The 23,067-nt window shown below is 36.3% G+C and overlaps 1 protein-coding gene across 8 annotated transcripts in view; it reads right to left on the reverse strand.

Annotated features, from left to right (window-relative positions):
- Positions 1–23,067, reverse strand: part of CCDC18 (coiled-coil domain containing 18) — a 181,683-nt gene that overhangs the window by 135,242 nt on the left and 23,374 nt on the right. For all 8 annotated transcript variants that reach the window (XR_009735354.1, XM_061411170.1, XM_061411166.1 and 5 more), the window contains 5 exons: positions 14,721–14,817; positions 13,103–13,224; positions 11,375–11,666; positions 8,210–8,334; positions 4,344–4,501 (listed from right to left, as the gene is read on the reverse strand). Coding sequence is in view for 7 of the 8 variants with exons in the window: in XM_061411170.1 (XP_061267154.1) it covers positions 4,344–4,501; positions 8,210–8,334; positions 11,375–11,666; positions 13,103–13,224; positions 14,721–14,817 (794 nt within the window). In the remaining variant the exon portion in view is untranslated. The remainder of the gene's footprint in view (positions 1–4,343; positions 4,502–8,209; positions 8,335–11,374; positions 11,667–13,102; positions 13,225–14,720; positions 14,818–23,067) is intronic.

A 23,067-nucleotide genomic window follows, 5' to 3' on the forward strand; every position in this document is an offset into this window, starting at 1 on the left:
GGTAATTACACTTTTGGGTATGCTTCTGAAGAAAATAAAATACTAGTTAGAAAATATATCTGTACTCCTATATTCATTGCAGCCTATTTTACAACAGCCCAGATATAGTAGCAACCTAAGTGTCCATCAATTGGTAAATGGATCAAGAAGGTGTATATACAGAATGTATTTATAAAATAGAATATTAGTCATTAAACAGAGTGAAATCCTGATTATTTGCAACAGCATGGATTGATATAGAGGGTATTATGATAAGTAAAATAAGCTAGACAGAGGAAAAACAAATATTGTATTATTTCATTCATATAAAATTTACATATGGAATCTAAAAAACAAAACAAATGAACAAACATAACAAAACAGAAACAGACTCATACATACAGAGAACCACCTGGTGGTTGCAGTTGGGAAGGGGGAAGGGGAAGAAGATAAGTGAAATAGGTAAGAGAGACTAAGAGGCACAAACTCGGTTACAAAACAAATGAATCATGGAGATAAAAGGTACAGTATGGACAATACAGTCAATAATATCCTAGTAACATTGTATGGCATCAAATGGTAACTAGACTTACCATGGTGATTTTGTAATGTCCAATCATTATGTTTTACAGCTTGAACTAACATAATGTTGTAGGTCAATTACATTTACTGTATTTACAATAAAGATAGAAAAAAAAAAAGGAAGGAAGAAAGAAGAAAGGGCCAATGTTCAAATTTTTAAAAGCAACAAATAAATAAATAAAATGAAGAGAGTCTTAAAAAGACTACTTAATAATCTATATATTCACATATAAGGAATTCAACTGATCTGCTATTACAGTAAGTCCCCTATATATAAATGAGTTCCATTCTGAGAGCACATCCATAAGTCCAACAAAGGCAGCTGTGATCAGCTATTTTTCACACAAATACTTAAAAAAAAAAAGGTAAATAAACATTTTAAAACACAGTACAGTACTTTGGAAAGTACAGTGGTACAGTATAACAGCTGGTACCTGTTAGCAGTACCAGCTACATCACCACTGCTTTTATGCTTGCTTCTGGACACTCAGAAAACTAAGATCATGGCATCTGGTCCCATCATTTCATGGAAAATAGATGGGGAAACAGTGTCAGACTTTATTTTTGGGGCTCCAAAATCACTGCAGATGGTGATCACAGCCATGAAATTAAAAGATGCTTACTGCTTGGAAGGAAAGTTATGACCAACCTAGATAGCATATTAGAAAGCAGAGACATTACTTTGCCAACAAAGGTCCGTCTAGTCAAGGCTATGATTTTTCCAGTGGTCATGTATGGATGTGAGAGTTGGACTGTGAAGAAAGCTGAGCACCGAAGAATTGATGCTTTTGAACTGTGGTGTTGGAGAAGACTCTTGAGAGTCCCTTGGACTGCAAGGAGATCCAACCAATCCATTCTAAAGATCAGTCTGGGTGTTCTTTGGAAGGAATGATGCTGAAGCTGAAACTCCAGTACTTTGGCCACCTCATGTGAAGAGTTGGCTCATTGGAAAAGACTGATGCTGGGAGGGATTGGGGGCAGGAGGAGAAGGGGACGACAGAGTTTGAGATGGTTGGATGGCATCACTGACTCAATGGACGTGAGTCTGAGTGAACTCCGGGAGTTGGTGATGGACAGGGAGCCCTGGCGTGCTGCAATTCATGGGGTAGCAGAGAGTCGGACATGACTGAGCGACTGAACTGAACTGTACTGAACTGGACATCTTGGGCTTGAAAGAAAGATACTGTACTCTACAATGTAAAGGACACAAAAGCACAGCCACTTGTAGAGGATGCACACATGTGACAATGTATGCCAGACATGTGAACTAATTTATGTGGTTGGACATGTGAATGCATGCTCGCATCTTTCAAAGTTTGCAGCTTGGAGGTCTGTATATAGGATACTTAATGGTATTACAAATACTTCAAGTTTTCTTCTATACAGGGGTTTCTTCATGTTAATTACTGGTTAAGAACCAAGTATGTTAAAAATAAAAGCTGGTCCTAATGTACAATACAATGACAATAGGTTATACTGTTGTATATTAGAAAGTTGTTAACAGAGTAGATCTTAAGACATTCTCCTTTTTATTTTTTGGTATATTTACAAGATGATGTATGTTAACCAATTTACTGTGATCATTTCATAATATATGTAAATTAAGTCATTATGCTATACACAGTAGGAGAAGGCAATGGCACCCCATTCCGGTAGTCTTGCCTGGAAAAAAAATCCCATGGATGGAGGAGCCTGGTAGGCTGCAGTCCATGGGGTCGCTAAGAGTTGGACACGACTGAACGACTTCACTTTCACTTTTCACTTTCATGCATTGGAGAAGGAAATGCCAACCTACTCCAGCGTTCTTGCCTGGAGAATCCCAGGGACGGGGGAGACTGGTGGGCTTCCATCTATGGGGTCGCACATAGTCGGACATGACTGAAGTGACTTAGCAGCAGTAGCAGCAGCAGCTATACACAGTGCTATATGTCAACTATATCTCAAAAGAACTGCAAAAAAAATTTCACCCAATAATTACAGAATACAGAATTTTTTCAAGTGAATCAGGAATATTCATCAAGAGAGATCATATGCTGGCCAATAAACTGAGCTTCAAAAAACATTTAAAAAATTTAAATCAGGTTCTTTCATGAATTCATTTGTTTAATGAAAACAACCTAATGTCCACCACTAATAACAGAGATATCTGGAAAATGACTAAATATTTGGAAATAAACACACATAGAAGATATTATAAGACATAATAAAATGTAAGATATTATAAGACATGAATAAAATGTAAACTGAATAAAATGTAAACATTACCTAAAAGTAAGTTATACAGCTAATTTTAATTAGCTGAAGATACAGCTGAAGTAGTGCCTAAAAGTAAGATTATACCCTTAAATACTTTTGAAAAGGAAAATTTAAAGTCAATAATCTAAGCTTTCACTTTAAGAAAATTTTGAAAAGAAGAGAATATTAAGCCCAAAGTAACTGGGAAGGAATATATGGAACCTGAAGGAAATATTATACAGCAGTCCTCTTTTATCCTCAGTTTCACATTCTGAGGTTTCAGTTACCTGCTGTTAAGTAAGGCTTGGCTATAATACATGGAAAATTCCAGAAATAAACAATTCCTAAGTTTTAAACTGTGTGGTATTCTGAGAGGTGTGATAACGTCTTACACTGTCCCTTGTCATCCAGCTCCAAATTGCCAAAGACGTATATAATAATCCCTTTATCCTGGTATTGTGCCTTTTAGACACTTAGTGGTCAACTAGGTTATCAAATCAACTGTTGCAGTATCATGGCGCATATGTTCAAGTAATACTTATTTTACTTAATAATGGTCCTGAAGTGCAAGAGTAGTAATGCTAGAAATCCAAATATTCCAAAAAGAAGCTGTAATATGCTTCAGTGAAAAGGTGAAAGTTCTAGATTTAATAAGGAAAGAAAAAAGTTATATGCTGAGGGTGCTAAGATCTATAGTAAGAATCTTCTGTCCACGAAATTGTGAAAAAGAAATTTGTGCTAATTTTGCTATCATAGGTCAAACTGCAAAAGTTACAGCCACAACGTGTGAAGATGAAAAAGCCATTTAAAAGTGTATAATAGGAGGGAGGAGGGTTCAGGATGGGGAACACAGGTATACCTGTGGTGGATTCATTTCGATATTTGGCAAAACTAATACAATATTGTAAAGTTTAAAAATAAAATAAAAAAGAAAAAAAAAAAAAAAAGTGTACAATAGAGGGAAAGACAGAGAGACCACATTCCTATAACTTTTATTATAGTACACTGTTATAATTATTCTATTTTAGTTATTGTTGTTAACCTCTTACTGTACCTAATTGACAAACTAAACTTTATCATTTGTATGTACAGGAAAAAACTTCGTAGTATATAGGGGTCAGTACCATCTGTAGTTTCAGGCATTCACTGGAGGTCTTAGAACATATCCTGGAAGGATAGGCAGGGACTACTGTATGTCTTAACTGTGTGATGGTAACAAGGGTATATACATATGAAAAAACAAACCTTTGACAAAATGTACTGAATTTCATATTTTAGATGGATGCATCATAAAATGTAAGGAAATCTTACTTTAAAAAAGTGTATTTTTAAAGAATGATGCAACATTTAATAATTTTGAAACAATTTTTTACTGTCTTATCAACACTAAGTAGTACTAACAGATTATCAGGTATGTTTGATAATAGAAACCAACAGACCCCACATGCAAAAACAACAAAAAGTACACATGACACTGTGATCCAGCCATTAAAAAAAAACCATCATAAAGAACTCTAATTACAATTTATTAAAAGAATTGAACATACCTACTTGATTACCTAGTTTTACAGGTTCTATTTCTAAACTGTTTAATTTGCGACCTTCTTGGTAGTCATTACAAGCAGTAAGATTGTGAGATAACTGATTTGCAGTCAGGTTTGCCTGAAGCTTCTGAATTTCTGCCTCTTTTATTGCAAGTTTAATCCTGGCACAAAAGAAAATGAACCAAAAAGCATTAGAAAAATTCTGTAAAAATATCACATCCCATTTTTCCCTTTCAAATTAAAAAAATTTTAATTAAAACTCTGATATTAGTCAACTATTGGCCAGGATACAGAAAATCTTACAAACCACTGAATACATTGTAAACAGGTTCAGTTACTTCAGAAACTGGATAGTACCCACCCTGCTGCTGCTGCTGCTGCTAAGTCGCTTCAGTTGTGTCCGACTCTGTGCAACCCCATAGACAGCAGCCCACCAGGCTCCGCCATCCCTGGGATTCTCCCGGCAAGTACCCATCCTACAACCCAGCAATTCTACTTTTAGAAACATCTGCTAGGGAAACTCTCACATATTATACAGGAAACATGTATATATACCTCACAGCATTATTTTTAACAGACGAAAACTATACATACAGTAAGTCTCCCTCAAGTTGCCAACTTACAAAGATGCGAATGTGCATTCTCATGTCCAATCACAAGTTAGTTGACATGTCTAGTGCACTGTCGTGTGTGTGCATCCTCTTACAAGGGGTTGTGCTTTTGTATCCTTTACTGTATAGTACTGAATAGAGTATGGTAGTACATTATCTTTATTTCAAGCTCAGGATGTCCAGAAACAAGTGTAAAAGCAGTGGTGATATCGGTGTTAAGAAGCTCCAAGTGATGATGTTGGAAACAAAAGTGAAAATAATTTAAAGTGGAGTCAAAAAGATGGGAGACATCGCTAGTTCTTGTAACATGAATCGCTCAACCACTGGCACAATTCCAAAGAAAATGGACAGTTATGGAACGGAAGTCCACTGTGCTGATGATGTCGACAATAATGTGAAAGAAGCATGGAAAAGTGATGGAAGAGATAGAAAGACTTCTTGGTGTGTGGAGGCCAAGATAAGCATCAGTGTCAAGGCCTGCTCAGTTTAATGCTGATTCAAGAAAAAGCTAAAAGCCTTTATAAAGACTTTAACACAGCAAAAAAAGTGAAAGTGAAGTCACTAAGTTGTGTCTGACTCTTGCTACCCCATGGGCTGTAGCCTACCAGGCTCCTCCATCCATGAGATTTTCCAGGCAAGAGTACTGGAGTGGGTTGCCATTTCCTTCTCCAGAGGATCTTTCTGACCCAGGGATCAAACCCAGGTTTCCCACATTGTAGGCAGACGCTTTACCATCTGAGCCACTATTGGGCACATCTTTAAAAGCCAGTCATGGCTGGCTTCACCAATTCAAGGCTAGAGCCAATTTTCACAAGGTAAAAGTAAGTGGTGAGGCAGTGAATGCAGATATGGTAGCTACCCAGGAATTTCCTGAAATGCTTCTGAGAAATTATTGATGAAGGCATGTATTTACCCAAGATGGTTTTTAATGTGGATGAGACAAGACTGTACTGGAAGAGAATGCCAAACCGAAGTTACGTCAGTGAGGAGGAAATGTTGATGGCAAACTATAAAAGCAGCAAAGGATAGGATAACTATTATTTAGGGGTAACACTTTTAGCGATATGAAGCTGAAGTCTCTCAGTTCATTATTCATAGAACTCAAGAGCCCTTAAAAACATAGCCAAGGGTTCTCTTCCTGTTCTGTGGAAGACTAACCCTAAAGCCTGGGTTATACACACTGTTTTCCAGGATGGTTTTGCTTGGAGAAGGATGTCCATTCAATATTCTTTTGCTGCTTAACAATGCTCCAGGCCATTCCCCATTCATGGGCAGCTATCATCCTAACATCAAAGTAGTGCATCTGCCAACAAACACTATGTTGCTCATCCAACCTAAGGACCAGGGAGTTATAGAGACTTTCAAGAAATATTATTTATGTCAGACTTTTTTCATCAAACAGTAAAGGTGAATGACAAATCAGGAACAACCTTGCTCCAATTTTGGAAGGACTGTAACATAAAAAACAGTGACTATAGGTCATAAGGGTTTCCCTGGAGGCTCAGATAGTAGAGAATCTGCCTGCACTATGGGAGACCTGGGTTTGATCCCTGGGTTGGGACGATCCCCTGGAGAAGGGAATGGGTACCCACTTCAGTATTCTTGTTTGGAGAATTCCATGGACAGAGGAGCCTGGCGGGCTATAGTTCATGGGGCTGCAAAGAATTGAACACGATTGAGTGACTAACACTGGGAGTCATTGGATAGGCCATAAAAAACAATGACTTTGCTTGGTGTGACTTAATGGCTGTTATTATGAATGGGGGTTGGAAGAACCTTTGCCCACAGTTTGTTCACAATTTTTGTGGATTTGAGAAGGTGGATGAGGAGTCCAAAGAGGTCTTCAGCAACTTAATGACCTCAGCAAGAACCTACAGCTATATCTACAAGAGGACAACTTCACTGAAGACCTGATGGAATTGGAGGCTCAGAGAAAGTACAACAAGATACAAGGGGAAGAAGAAGTAACTGAAGAACTAAAGAGATTCACGATGCAGGAAATGGCAAGGGAATTTTATTTGGGGAGGCACTGTTAGTTTTTAAGGCACAGGACCCAAATGTAGAACAGTACATGAAGATGGCAGCAGCTGTTCAGAATGCAATCCAGTGCTACTGTGTCATTTATGATGAGAAAAAAAGAGTTACTACCCAGATATCACTGAAACATTTTTTTCAAGAGGTAGAACTGAATCCAGCAAGGAACAAGAACCTGTGCCATCAATGTCAGACGTGAGTGAAATTGCAGCTTGCCTTCCATCTTCTATTGCTGATGATCTTTCAACTCTACCATCTCCTACCTCTCCCTCCTTCAGTTAGTGACTCATCTTGCCTGTTCACTTGATACCGACCTCTGTATGCCAACTATTGTACTGTGCTACTGTACTTTTCAAGTTACTGTACTGTAAGATTAAATTTTTTTCTTTTTTGTGTTTGTTTTTTTATGTATTATTTGTGTGAAAAGTATTATAAACCTATTATAGTTTATATATATATAAAATATATATATTATATAACAGATTGTATTAGTTGGGTACCTAGGTTAACTTTGTTGGACTTAAGAACACACTCTTGGAATGGAACTTGACTGTATGTAGGAGACTTACTGTAAGGTAACTATATAAATAAAGGAACAGATAAATTGTGATGAAGTTATAAGATAGACTCTTACACTTCTATTAAAACTAGACTAACAATACTAATCCATCCATTGAACAATCATTCCACCTACCTACCTCAACATGGAAGAATTTTAAAATGATGCTAAGTGAAAAAGCAAAATTACAAACAATATAAAAACAGCATATTTATGCATATGAGTGTAAACATGCACAAATGAACTGAAGAGTAGATACCCAACTCATGATAGCAGATAATTAGGAGGAGAATGGGTCTAGTGTTAAGGATTAAGGGAATTATCCATCCTGTAATGTTTTACTTTTCATTTAAAGAAACAGATTTGAAAAAAAGTATCAAAAAATGTTAAGAAGAATCAACCTTCATCGTGGAAATACCAGTTCAGTTCAGTTCAGTTCAGTCTAACAGTCCTGTCCGACTCTTTGCGACCCCATGGACTACAGCATGTCAGGCTTCCCTGTCTACCACCAATTCCCAGGCTTGCTCAAACTCATGTGGAAATATAGATATTTGTTAAAACATTCTCTAGCTTTCTCTGCATATTTTTCAATTTAATCAAAGATCTTAATTCCAATTTTTTAAAAACATTGTATTTGCAACAACTTCAGGATCTGAAAACCATACCTCAATTCCGAAATCACCATTTTATTTGTCTCACAGCAGCCAATGTAACTGTCTTGCTTATTTGACAAACTGCTCATCTGGTGCTTAGAAAGAGGTGATTTAAAACCAAATATTTCTCTTTTTAACTGCAAGTTTAAAAACAAAGATATATAAACTTATAATACCTATGACATAATCATTTTTTATGCAGAACTTCAAGTCTGAAAAATTTCATGCACAGAAATAATCTAACAGTCATCAATAGAATATATAAATTTATTACACATTATAAAATATTAATGGGAAAACTATAATAGTTAAATCTCCATTATATAAATCATTATGGAGATATTTCATAACATGGAATGAAAAGCAAGAGAGGCATATATAGAATTTTCAAAAATGCACTAAACTCTATTTTTTTTCCTGGATATATCTATAGGGGGCAATATTTAAAATATGGACAAGAAGGATACATGTGAATTTCAGAACAGTGGCTACCTCTGGGGAGAGAAGTGAATTGGGATTAACAAAATATATAATGAGGTTTTATCTCCCTAAAAGATTTTATTCTGCAGTAGATATCAAAACATTTCCCAGATTTAGCAAATGTACTACATTGATCTCTGTATGTATGCTGTATGTTCTGAATAGAGAATTTTAAAAATTAGTTATTAAAAGGGCAAGGTAAGCACTTAATGACTACTACCTTCAAACTATAACCAAATCACACTTTTTAGGAATAGAAAAATTTTTCTAAATTCACATTTCCAAACCATGTTATATAGGATATCAAGCATGTATTACCACTTGACTCTCAGAAACACATATCAGGTAATTCTTCATATTAAGTCAAATGAAAGCATCAATTTAAAATGAATGCTACTGTATTTTATTATTACGAAATTTTACAAGTAATCAGTACAATTAAAAATTTAAGCAAATAATCAGCATCCTAGGAAAGTAGATATTTCAGGGGGATGTAAACCAAGAATTCTATGTTCTGGTTTTAATTCTGCCACTCACTAACAGGATAAATTATTTATTTCCTTGGGTACATTTCTTTACCAATAAAATGATGGTATTGAATTGAATGATTACTAAGGCATCTTTCAGCATCCTAAATCCATGACAGTTTAAAACTGATAAAAATGTACCATCCATTCATATGTAAAACCAACCATGACACATTTATCTATACCTTTTCTTCTGATCTCACCTTTATTTTACACCTATCAATAACAAATTTCTGATACAAGTATACTTTTCTTCCTAACCTCATTTATAAATATGGTCATATCTATAACTCAGAGAAAAGGTGGCCACATGCTACCATAAAAACAATTCTAAAAGGTATATGAAAAGCTGTTCAACAGTCAACACGGAAATGAAAATTAAAACCACAATGTGATATCAATTAATACTCATTAATATGGCTGTAATCAAAGACAGACAAGAATAAATGTTGGCTATCACTTCACGGGAAATAGATGGGGAAAGAGTGGAAACAGTGTCAGTCTTTATTTTTGGGGGCTCCAAAGTCACTGCAGATGGTGACTGCAGCCATGAAATTAAAAGACGCTTACTGCTTGGAAGGAAAGTTATGACCAACCTAGATAGCACATTCAAAAGCAGAGATATTACTTTGCCAACAAAGGTCTGTCTAGTCAAGGCTATGGTTTTTCCAGTGGTCATGTATGGATGTGAGAGTTGGACTATGAAGAAAGCTGAGCACCGAAGAATTGATGCTTTTGAACTGTGGTGTTGGAGAAGACTCTTGAGAGTCCCATTGACTGCAAGGAGATCCAACCAGTCCATCCTAAAGGAGATCAGTCCTGGGTATTCACTGGAAGGACTGATGCTAAAGCTGAAACTCCAGTACTTTGGCGACCTCATGCGAAGAGTTGACTCATTGGAAAAGACCCTGATGCTGGGAGGGATTGGGGGCAGGAGGAGAAGGGGACGACAGAGGATGAGATGGCTGGATGGCATCACCCACTCGATGCACGATTTTGGGTGAACTCCGGGAGTTGGTGATGGACAGGGAGGCCTGGTGTGCTGAGATTCATGGGGTCACAAAGAGTCGGACAGGACTGAGCGACTGAACTGAACTGAACTGAAGATGCAGAAAAACAGAAATCCTCATATATTGCTGTTGAGAATTAAAGTGGTGCAGCCACTTTGGAAAACAATTTGGCATAAATTTACCACATGACTCAGCAAATCTACTTCTAGGTATCTACTCAAGAGAAATCTGTGGATGGAGACTTGTAAGCAAATGCTCAAAACAGCATCATTTATAACAGTCCAAAAGTGGAAAAAACCCAAACGTCCTCCTATTGGTGAATGAATAAATGTGGCAGATCCATACAAAGGAATAGTATTAAACAACAGAAAGAAATGAAATACTGATACATATCACAATGAAAGATCCTCAAAAACATTAAGAATGCAAAAGACCACATATTGTATAATTCAGTTATATGAAATGTCCAGAAAAGACAAATCTCTAGAGGCAGAAGAGTGGATCCCCTCGGAGTGGGGATGGGTTGTTGTTCAGATGCTAAGCTGTACCCGACCCCATGTCTGTGCAACGCCATGGACTGTGTCCATCAGGCTCCTCTGTCCATGGGATTTTTCAGGCAAGAATACTGGAGTGGGTTGCTATTTCCTTCTCCAGGGTATAACCTCCTGGAGTTTGCTCAAACTTTTGTCCATTGAGTCAATGATGCCATCCAATCATCTCATCCTCTGTGTCCCCTTTCTCCTCCTGCCTTTAATCTTTCACAGCATCACAGTACTGAGACTAATTATAAATGGGCACAAGGGGCCTTTGGGGGATAGAAATATATGAAAACGGGATTGTGATGATTATTTCCATACTTATAGATTTACCTAAAATCATTGAATAGTATACTTAAAATAGGTGAATATTGTGGTATATAAAAGTTCCTTTAATAAAACTGTTTTTAAAAATTTGATGGCATTCTTATACATGGCATAAGAGAGATTGAGACAGGGTAGAACAGTAGAAAGGTAAGTTCAGAAAAGAAAAAAGGATGAGATAGAAAGAACTGATGACTGAAAGCAGGTATATAAGGAAAACAATGGAAGGTAATAAAGCAACAACAAAATCATGATCTCTTATAAAGCACTTAGGTAAAATTTTCCTTGTCACATACTTACAGGCAACTGGGACATAATTTTTTCCAAACTTCTCAGTTCTACCCTCGAACTTTCTATTTCCTGCTGACACAAATCCAGTCTCTCGTTCTGTGTTGCAATACGAACTTTTAATTCTCGGTTTTCATTCATTAGAGAAAATTTTTCTCTAAGTATTTCATCTTTGTCCTCTAAGTCACTCTCTAGCTTCAGAATACTTTGTCTAGATTCAGTTAGTTGTGCCATGACTTCTGAATTTTTCACTGCCATGATCCTTAATTTTTCTTTCCCATTATTATTTTCTTCTTTTAACTGCCTATGAAGAAAAAAGCATAAAAATGAAAATTAAACATTCACTTTCAATAATCATGTTAATCAATCTCACTTTTATGATATTTTAAAGCTTAATCCTGAAACCTACTCACATTTACTGAGTGCCTATCTTCTGCATGTTAGGCACTCACAACTTTATGTGGCTGGTACTATTGTTACTCCCTGATTAAAGATAAGGAAAATGAGGCAAAGAAAAATGAAACTTGCCCAGTGTTTCACAGTAATTGGACAGAATAACTCCACTATTTTGGAGGCATTTCAGCTCCCTTTTAAAAAGTGTACGACAGGAGAGTAACTCTAAAGTCCTAACACGATATTTTGCAGCATCAAGTTTTAGAAAGTATAAGGAAAAATCATGAACTATTAGCCACAACTCTAAAAGGTAAAATCTAATTAACTATTAATAAGATTATTATCAGCATTATTTTTTAATATATATAAACACGTCAAACATTAGAACAACCTAATTTTAGAACTGTAACTGAATTTCATCAGTTCCCTTTTTCACATTTTTTACATCTTGAAATTACAATGTTAAACTAGGTGATTTCTCCTAATCTGAAGAATATATATTCTACTAACTAGCTGATGTGGCCACATTACAAGGACATTCAGTTCAGTTCAGTCGCTCAGTTGTGTCCGACTCTTTGTGACCCCATGAATCAGCACACCAAGCCTCCCTGTCCACCACCAACTCCCGGAGTTCACTCAAACTTATCTCCATAGGGTTGGTGATGCCATCCAGCCATCTCATCCTCTGTCGTCCCCTTCTCCTCCTGCCCCCAATCCCTCCCAGCATCAGGGTCTTTTCCAATGAGTCAACTCTTCGCATGAGGTCGCCAAAGTATTGGAGTTTCAGCTTTAGCATCAGTCCTTCCAACGAATACCCAGGACTGGTCTCCTTTAGGATGGACTGGTTGGATCTCCTTGCAGTCAATGGGACTCTCAAGAGTCTTCTCCAACACCACAGTTCAAAAGTATCAATTCTTTAGCACTCAGCTTTCTTCACAGTCCAACTCTCACATCCATACATGACCACTGGAAAAACCATAACCTTGACTAGACAGACCTTTGTTGGCAAAGTAATGTCTCTGCTTTCTAATATGCTATCTAGGTTGGTCATAACTTTCCTTCCAAAGACATTAGGTCTCTGTTAATTTTTTCTATATGTATGCAAGACAAAATGTTGATCATACTACTCTATTTAAGTATGTTAACATCAACACACGTTTTATTCATTGATAACCTGAACCTTATAAGTAGAAAACAATCTTAGTTATGAATGCCTATCTTTCTAGATAATTTAAAGCCATAATTACAGAATACAAAATATTCTATTTTCAAATGTTTCAGGTTTTACTCTGCTGCTACTTCTACTTCCACACAAAAAAATCTTTTTTCTATAATAGGATACTGTACCTTAATTTCTCTTTTAGAATTTCAAGTTCATTTTTATACAGACCACACTTTTCCTGTAGCCTTTTATTTTCTTTTTCACAATTAATTAGATTTTTCTCTAATATTTCTTCTTCAGCTTGAACCTAAAACAATAATCTGTTTTAAGTCAACATACTAATGTGGTCATAAGTTTTAGCCATTTCAAATGCGTGATTTCAGAAAAAAACAGGAGAATGGAGTAAGTACTCCACAAGTTTAAGTCCCCAGCCTTGTAGTGAAAGGAAGAAAGTGAACTTCTAGCAATAAAGAACAGAGAGGGGGAATATTAACACCTATCCATAAATAGTTAACAACTTCAAGAGAGGGACAATAGCACTATTACCTATAAGCAGAATTGTTCTGGTCTTATCTGGACAAGGAAAGCAACTTGACAAGGCAAGCTACATTGTTACTAAAAGCTAATGTTACTAACTTTAGTAACATTAAGTTACAAAAGGCAAATGTTCCAGAGAAGCAATTTTTGAAATTTTAGCCACAGAATACTCCCAATGGAATCACAGCCCCAAACTTAAAAGATATAAAAAGTCAAGCAGCCAGATTTGAGGATTGAGAGTAGAGGACTGGACAGATTAGCCCCAATTCCTTTGTTAGATTCTAGGGCTATGCTGAACAGTTGTGAAATCAACCATCCTGAGGAGACATGTGAAAAAACTCATCTCTTCCATTTTCCTCTCTTTGGTCCTCCCTCTCGAGGAGGATATTCTTCATACTAAGGATTCTACCTCCCCCTCCAGATTACCTTATTAAAAATTCCCTGGCAGTTCTGTGGTTAGGAGTCCATGATATCTCTGCCAAGAGGCCTGGGTTCAACCTCTGGTCGGGGAACTGAGATCCCACAAGCCATGTGGTGTGGCCAAAAAAAAAAAAAATCCTTTCTACGGTATTTCTTTCCCAAAGGGACCTTTTCCAAGGCTTTCAAATCACTGTTTTGAACAGTTTTAATTCACACTTAAAACTTCAGAATCTAATGGAATCTTAATTCTTTTAATTGTTAATATTTCTTCCCTTTCTACCTTTCTTTGAACAGAATTTATAAATATTAGTTAAGGATATAAAGAATTTTTCTGAATGTCCAACATGGGCTCCCTCCAAACAGGTTTATTGTCATGTGGTATTACTTGAATATATTCAATGAACATAATTAAACCCTATATTACTATGTAGAACCTGTTCAAGGAACCTTCCTCTGAGACAGAAGTGGAGCCCCTCTCAGGGTGTTATACCTAGAGAGACCAATTAAAGGCTACATAATCTACTCTGCCTTCATTTTCACTGAGGTAATGGGAACAAATTTCCTGCTTTTACTTCTATAGCTCCAAACTATTCACTCATCTTTCTCTATATTTTGTTTGTTCTCTTATCTCCATTCTTTTCCTTCTTTGGATAAGAAAGTTAATGCTCATTATAAGACTGTAAATATTATATTAACTAATCATTATACATTCTTTATTTCAATTATTATGAGTGAGATCATAAAAATTACTCCTTGCTTTAACTATAAATAAAGATATTCTATGTCTATCTTTATTTTCAGAATACGGACAATACAAAACACTGAATTTGCACAATTGCCTCTTACCTTTTCCAGTTTTTCAGCCACTTTTTCTTTATAATGTTGGAAAGCTTTACTTAGCTCTTCAGCATTATATAGTGCTTCATTCCTTTGTCGTTCAGCTCTAAAATTAAAAAACGGATAATTAATAAAAGTAAAGAATGCTCTGTACTTGTGTACTTAAGTTCCAAAGTAACCTGTATTTAATTATAAGGAATAATTAGAGAGAAGCAGATTTCTCTGTTAAAAAAAATGAGTATAAGACTTAAAACAAAAAATGAAGATTAGACTACAATAATTTCATCAATATAAGATATCTACATGAAAAACAAAACAGAACATAAAATACTTATAAACTTTGAAACATTTTTATGTGTTGGCAATTTTTTTTCCTATCTGGAAAAGAGAGATTAGGAAGTAGCCTGAGGCTGTATGATAGATCTCAAAATTCAGGTATTACAGAAACAGTCCATGGTCTAGTATATTAAAAATACTCAGTAAATCTTGTAATCTTTGCAAAGGCCAAGTAATTTTTAAAAATGTATTTCAAATGACAGTAACTTCTACTGATATAAGATACAAAATCTTAACAACAAAATCCAACCACCGACAACCACGTTGTCTCACCTCTCAGTTGATTCTGACCTTTCCTCATATCTCTCACACTGAACTGAGACTACTGGGCTGGCATTTGGTCAATTTCACACCCATATCTAAAATTTTTTCTATATTCAAACCTATTTTTAATCCCATTATTTTAAAGTTAGCAACTCTTCTCTTATCCAAAGTGAATTCCTTTGTCTATACTCTAGATCTTAGTTCCTCCCTTTCAGGAACTTTTATTTTTATATTTTCAGAGTCTTCTCTATGGGCTTACAAATTCGAGTCAAAGTATCTCACAGGACTTTCCCGATAGCCCAATGGTTAAGATTCTGTGTTTCCAATGCCAGAGGGCACGAGTTTGATCTCTTGTTGGAGGAACTAAGATCCCACATGCCACATGGCATGGCCAAAAAAATATTTTAAAAGATAAAATGTGTTTTCTAAAAGAGAGAGAAAAAATAAAGTATCTCTTACTTCCTGAATATAAGAGGTTCTTAAATTTGGAGAGCAACTGCAGATTATCTGAGCTATCTACTTAGATCAAAGTTTCAGATTTAAAAAAAAGGGGGCATTTATTTGAAAATCTAAGAGAATATATTCTATTCCTTCATTGATATAGCTAGAATTCAGAGAGCAAAGGATACCTGCAGCATTTCTCAAACAAAAACCTTCACAGATATGTGCTTTCCTCTGTCATCTTTCAAGCCAAACTTATCCACTTTATACTTAACTACTCTTCCTTACCAACAATTTCTTTAAAAAGGGTTTAACATTTTCAGCCACACAGAAAAGAATGGATAAATAAACCCATGTATTCTCAACCCAACTTTTATGAATCTTAAACTCTTCACTGTTTTTATTTAATGTAGCCTTTATCTTAAGCAAAGAAAATATCACAGACATTAGAGTTGACAATCCTGTGTATTCCCCTCCAAATCCCATTACCCTGACTTCTACCACAGAGGTAACACTAGTCTAACTTTTTATTATTATACATTTTGTATATTCATAGGTTAACCAAAAAAACCACAAACAATACATCACAGCTTATCTATTTGAAGAGGCACACTGTTTTCACATTTTTAACACCTCTTAAACTGGTAGGTTATTTTAATTCTGATGGCATACCATAGTTTCATGGTGGTATTTTTTAATGATTACTAAAATAACCGACTCAATGGACATGAGTTTGGGTGAAGTCCGGGAGTTGGAGATGGACAGGGAGGCCTGGCGTGCTGCAATTCATGGGGTCGCAAAGAGTCGGACGCAACTGAGCGACAGAACTGAACTGAAAATAACGGTACACCTTAAAATCTGTGTAATCTTACATTCAATGAAGGACTGTACTTTCTTTTCCATGTTTCTTTTAAATTTATTTTTATCTGGAGGATAATTGTTTTATAATATTGTGTTGGTTTCTGCCATACACCAACCTGAATCAGCCATAGGTATACATATGTCCCTTCCCTCCAGAATCTCCCTCCCACCTGCCACCCCATCCCTTCTAGGCTTTTTTCCATGTTTTTAATACTTCATATGAATGGTACCACAATGTATATATACGTCCTTCTACAGACTACTTTTATTAATTATCATTAAGATCTGTGTATGTTCACCCCTGTGACTATAGTTCATTTTTAAATAAATCTACTATATACTATTGTGTGGTATAAAAATAGTATAACTTGTTCATCCATTTTTTTAGTTGCTAGGCACTAAGGTTGTTTCCAGTTAATACAGTATTGCAATGAACATCTGTGGTGCGTAGCTCCTTGGCAATAGGTATGAGAGTTTGTTGAAACCTAAGCACACTGGAGGCCCACGTGTGTGATAAGTCAGTTCAGTTGTGTCCGACTCTTTGCACCCTATGGACTGTAGCCTGTCAGGCTCCTCTGTCTGCAATTACTCAGCCTGTGCACCTACAGACTGTGCACCTAGAGCCTGTGTGTAGAAACAAGAGAAGGCACCACAATGAGAAGCCTACACACTGCGACTAGAATAGCCCCCACCCTGTTCTCCGCAAACTAGAGACAGTTGCCTTGCAGCAACGAAGATCCAGCACAACCAAAAATATAAATAATTTTTTAAACCTTCTTAGTATTAAAAGAAAAAAAAGTAGGTGCCCAAAATCAGAAAATGAGAGGTTAAGTAACTTGCCCAAGATCTCACAGATTACTTGAAACGTAACTTGTTTCCATAATCTTTCTAAATAACCACTTTACACTACTATATCTGGCATGGTATTCAATTCCCTGGGGCCTAGAGTCAGTTACTTGGGTTCAAATTCTCCCTCTACCACTTTCTAATGGGGTGACTTTAACTTCTAATTCAGTTTCCTCATCTATTTATGCAGAGTATTATCAATCTCATATGACAGTATGAGAAATAAGTAAGTTACACACCAGAAGCACTTAGAAGCATTTATACACAATAAATGTTCAGTAAGTTACTGTAGTTACTATCAAATTTAAAACTTTTGCCAATCAATTAAATAACAGTGTGAAATGACTGTAGCTTTATAAACTTACTATAATTTTAATTAACATTTTTGATGACAGTAAGGTTAAGCAACTTTCATGTTTCATTAGCCATTTGAACTTCCTATCCTTTATCTCTTCAGAATCTTTGTCTTTTATTACTGTATATCCCCTACCCCATGCCATCCCTCTTGCCTCCTGAGAAACCTGTATGCGAGTCAAGAAGCAACAGTTAGAACCTTACATGGAACAATTGACCAGTTTAAAATTGGGAAAGGAGTATTACAAGGCTGTATATTGTCATCCTGCTTATTAAACATATGCAGAATATATCATGCGAAATGCTGGGCTAGATGAGTTACAAGCTGGAGTCAAGACTGCTGAGACTATCAATAACCTTAGATATGCAGATGACACCACCCTTATGCAGAAAGCAAAGAGGAACTAAAGAGCTTCTTGATGAGGGTGAAAGAGAAGAGTGAAAAAGCTGGCTTAAGACTCAACATTTAAAAAAAACTAAGATCATGGCACCTGGCTCAATCACTTCATGGAAAATAGAAGGGGAAATAGTAGAAGCAGTGGCAGATTTCCTCTTCTCGGGCTCCAAAATCACTGCAGATGGTGACTGCAGCCATGAAATTAGAAGCTGCTTGCTTCTTAAAAGGAAAACTATGACAAACCTAGGCACCATATTTAAAAAGCAAAGACATCATTTTGCCGACAACGGTCCGTATAGTCAAAGCTGTGATCTTTCCGACAGTCATGCAGGGATGTGACAGTTGGACAATAAAATAGGCTGAGCGCTGAAGAATTTATGCTTTTGAACTGTGGTGCTGGAGAAGACTCTGAAGAATCCCTTGGACTGCAAGGAGATCAAACCAGTCAGTCCTAAAGAAAATCAACCCTGAACATTCATTGGAAAGACTGAAGCTGAAGCTCCAATACTTTGGCCACCTGATTCGAAGAGCCGACTCACTGGAAAAGACCCTGATGCTGGGAAAGATAGAAGGCAAAAGAAGAAGAGGGTGGCAGAGGATGAGACGGTTGGATAGAATCACTGATTCAAAGAAAGTGAACTTGGGCAAACGCCAGTAGATAGTGAGGGAGGCCTGGCATGCTGCACTAAGACATGACTTAGTGTCGGAACAACAGCAATCTCTTCCTGTAATGTTTATGTTTTCTGGCTTTCATTTTAAAACATCCTTCCCTACCGTGATACAACATAGAAAAGATTCCCTTATATTTTTTCTAATAGTTCTCCTTTTCACAATTGGGCCTTTAATACATCTGGAATTTTTTTTTAATGCAGGTATTGTATGAGCAATCTATTTTAATTTTTTAATCAATAATCAATTCATCCAGCATCATTTTCTGAAGTTTTTGTTTTTAAAATTTTAAATCAGTAACCCCTTAATGTGGATTTTTGTCAATTTGCTACCACTGCTTTATGTCTCTCATTTGAGAGATATTTTTGCACTGAACTATATATTCTGGAGTAATTAATAAACTTCAGTCCTAAATACTTCAGCACATGTCTTCTAAGAACATGAAGATTGTTTCATATAACCATAAGTAACTATCAAATTTAAGAAATCTAAAATTGATACTATGTTGTTACTCAGTCACTAAGTCTGTCCCACTCTTTGTGACCCCAGGAAATGAAGCATGCCTAGCTTCCCTATCTTTCCCTATCTCCCTAACTCCTGGAGTTTGCTCAAACTTATGTGCAATGAGTCAGTGATGCCATCCAATCATCTCATATTCTGTTGCCCACTTCTCCTCCTGCTTTCCCAGAATCAGGGTCTTTTCTAAAGAGTTATCTCTTCACATCATATAGCCAGAGTATTGGAGCTTAAGCAACAGTCCTTCCAATGAATATTCAGGGTTGATTTCCTTTAGAACTGATTGATTTGATCTCCTTACTGTCCAAGAGACTCTCAAGAGTCTTCTCCAGCACCACAATTTGAAAGTATCAATTCTTCGGTGCTCAGCCTTCTTTATGGTCCAACTATATATAAATATTATTAATTATTCCAATCATTTCTTTATGGAATTTTCTTTTTTCTGATCCAGGATCACTTATTGCTTTAAGTTATCATGTCTCTTTAGTCTTAATCTGGAACATCTTCTCAGTTTTTCTTAGTCCTTCATGACTCTGACATTTTTCAAGAATAAACAGTTGTTTTACAGAAGACTAAGCTGAGCTTGTCTGATGTTTCCTCATAACTAGTTTCAGGCTATTCATTCTTGAGAGGCACACCACATAACTGGTGCTATACCCTTCTCACTATATCACAAATGAAACACTTGATGTCAGTTTGTCCAGTACCTAAATTATTGATTCATCCATTCTTTGTCCTGATTTGTAATGCCACTTATTACATAACAAGATTTCACCATATGTGTTTTTGCTTAAGGGTCTTTGTCCTGTACGACTAACCTTCTGTTTATACCTATACCAATATCGAGTTTCCCAGGTGGCACTAGTGGTAAAGAACTTGACTGCCAATGCAGGAAACATAATGAGATAGGGATTCAATTCCTGGATTGGGAAGATCCCCTGGAGGAGGGTATGGCAACCCATTCTAGTATTCTTGCCTGGAGAATCCCATGGACAGTAGCCATGGAGCCTGGGGGGCTATAGTCCATAGGTTCACAAAGAGTCGGACACAACTGAAGTGTCTTAGCAAGCACACATATACAAATATCATATTGACTTAATTAGTATAACTTTAGAAGTCTTGCTTATCTATAGACATGTTCTCTGCCTTGGCCTACAGCTTCGAAAGTGCCTTATTTGTCCTTGAACTTTGGTTCTTCCACACAATTTTTAGGGTCGGTTCATTAACTTTTATCAAAACTTGTTAGGATACTGGTTGGTATTGTATTGAACATATAAATTATTGGGAGAAAACTGATACCTTTATGTTGGGTTCCCTTACAGAAAAATGGTATATACCTCATTAGTTAGATCTTCTCTTAAGACTTTCAAAGAAGTTTTATTATTTTCTCCATTGTATTATCATTTTAGTCTGATGTTTTGACATCTGTTGTCTTACTGACCCTATGAACACTGGCCCTCCCAGCACTAGCCAATTCTCAGTGGTTAGTAGACTATGCACATGGGGGTGCACCTTTCATATACAAACTAAGCAACCCAGAGCCTACCTTCCATTCCTCTATCTGGCTGTCACACTCCAGGCCAATAGTCTCCTGTCCTAATCACCCCAGGACCAGGTATCAGACAACTCAAGACAGCCTTACGTGCCAGCCTACCGAGATTATTCATACTAGCCAATCTGAAGGTTGAATACTCAACCTCAACCATTTCTTCCCACAGAAATCACAGTAAAATCTCTTGTTCATGTTTTTCTCCCTACTCCCTCTGTCTTCTAAACACCTTCATACTTAAACTTCCCTGTATGATCCCCTCTACATGACATGTCATGTCTCCTATTTCTAGTAATTTGAGTATAAAAACTTCCTTCAGGATAGCCATTTCCATGTCTGTGTATCTTGCCATACCTGATTAAAACAAATATTGAGCACATTTTTAAACTTCCATTAAGACTGTACCTATTCTTCTGTAGATTTTTTTACATTTAACATATAGTTTCTATTTTATTTTAATTTTTCATTAAAATAAAAGTGCTCATCTTAAGTGAATGAATTTGTATATAAATGTTGTTTTTTCGGTATTAAATCATCTCCAACTCTTTGGGACCCATGGACTATAGCATGTCAGGCTCCTCTGTCTTCCACTATCTCCCAGAGTTTGTTCAAATTCATGTCCAATGAGTCACTGATGCTATCTAACCCTCTCATCTTCTGCCACCCTCTTCTTTTGCCTTCAATCTTTCCCAGCATCAGGATCTTCTCCAATGAGTTGGCTCTTTGGATTAGGTGGCCAAAGTACTGCAGCTTCAGCTACAGTCCTTTCAGTGAATATTCAGGTTGATTTTCTTTAGGATTGATTCACAATTCAAAAGCATCAATTCTTACCTATGTACCCACATAACTACTATCCAGATCAAATACAGAACATTTCTAGCACCCAAAAAGCTTCCATATGCACCCTCTCAGTCAATACTTTTTATTCAAAATGGTAAGCACTATTTGGACTTTTAACATCACATTCATTTTGCCCATTTTTGATTTCTTAAGTAAATACACAGTATTCTTTTGCATCTGGCTTCCTTTGCTTAACATTATATCTGTGTTATCTCTGTTGTTAAACAGCTATAGTTGATATTTTTCACTAATGCATATATTTCATAATGTGAATATATTTATTGATTCTACTATTAATGAACACTTAGTAATTATGAATACAGCTACTTTGAGCACCCTTGCACATATTTTTGATAGATATAGGCCTTCACTTCTGTTAGAATGGATTCTGGATCATAGGGTGACTTACATTTAAATTTAGTAGACATTGGTAAACAGTTTTCCAAACTGGTCTATGAATTTATACTCCTGCTAGAAATATATTAAAATTCAGTTGCTCTACAACATTAAAAACTTGATACTGTGAGTCTTTTTCATTTTAGCTACTGTGAGCCATAATGGAAATGTTTCTTCTAATCATCATCATTTTTTAAATTAATTTTTTATTGAAGGATAATTGCTTTACAGAATTTTGCTGTTTTCTGTCAAACCTCAACATGAATCAGCCTATATGATATAGGTATACATATATCCCCTCCCTTTTGAAACTCCCTCCTGTCTCCCTTCCCACCCCACCCCTCTAGGTTGATACAAAGTCATGTTTGAGTTTCCTGAGCCATACAGCAAATTCCCATTGACTATCTATTTTACATATGGTAATATAAGTTTCCATGTTACTCTTTCCATTTATCTCACCCTCTCCTCCCCTCTCCCCATGTCAGTAAGTCTGTTCTCTGTCTGCTTTTCCACTGTTGTCCTGTAAATAAATTCTTCAGTACCATTTTTCTAGATGAAAGAATTGTACACAGAAAACTATAAGACACTAATGAAAGAAATCAAAGATGACATAAGCAGATGGAGGGATATTCCATGATCCTTGGTAGGAAGAACCAATATTGTGAAAATGACTATACTACCAAACACAATCTACAGATTCAATGCAATCCCTATCAAAATACCAATGGCATTTTTCACAGAACTAGAACAAAAAATTTCACAAGTTATATGGAAACACAGAAGACCCTGAACAGCAAAAGCAGTCTTGAGAAGGAAGAATGGAGCTGGAGGAATCAAGCTTCCTGACTTCAGGTTATACTACAGAGCTACAGTCATCAAGACAGTAT

This window comes from Bos javanicus, chromosome 3 (assembly GCF_032452875.1).
Source record: "Bos javanicus breed banteng chromosome 3, ARS-OSU_banteng_1.0, whole genome shotgun sequence".
Classification (NCBI taxonomy): Eukaryota; Metazoa; Chordata; class Mammalia; order Artiodactyla; family Bovidae; genus Bos; species Bos javanicus.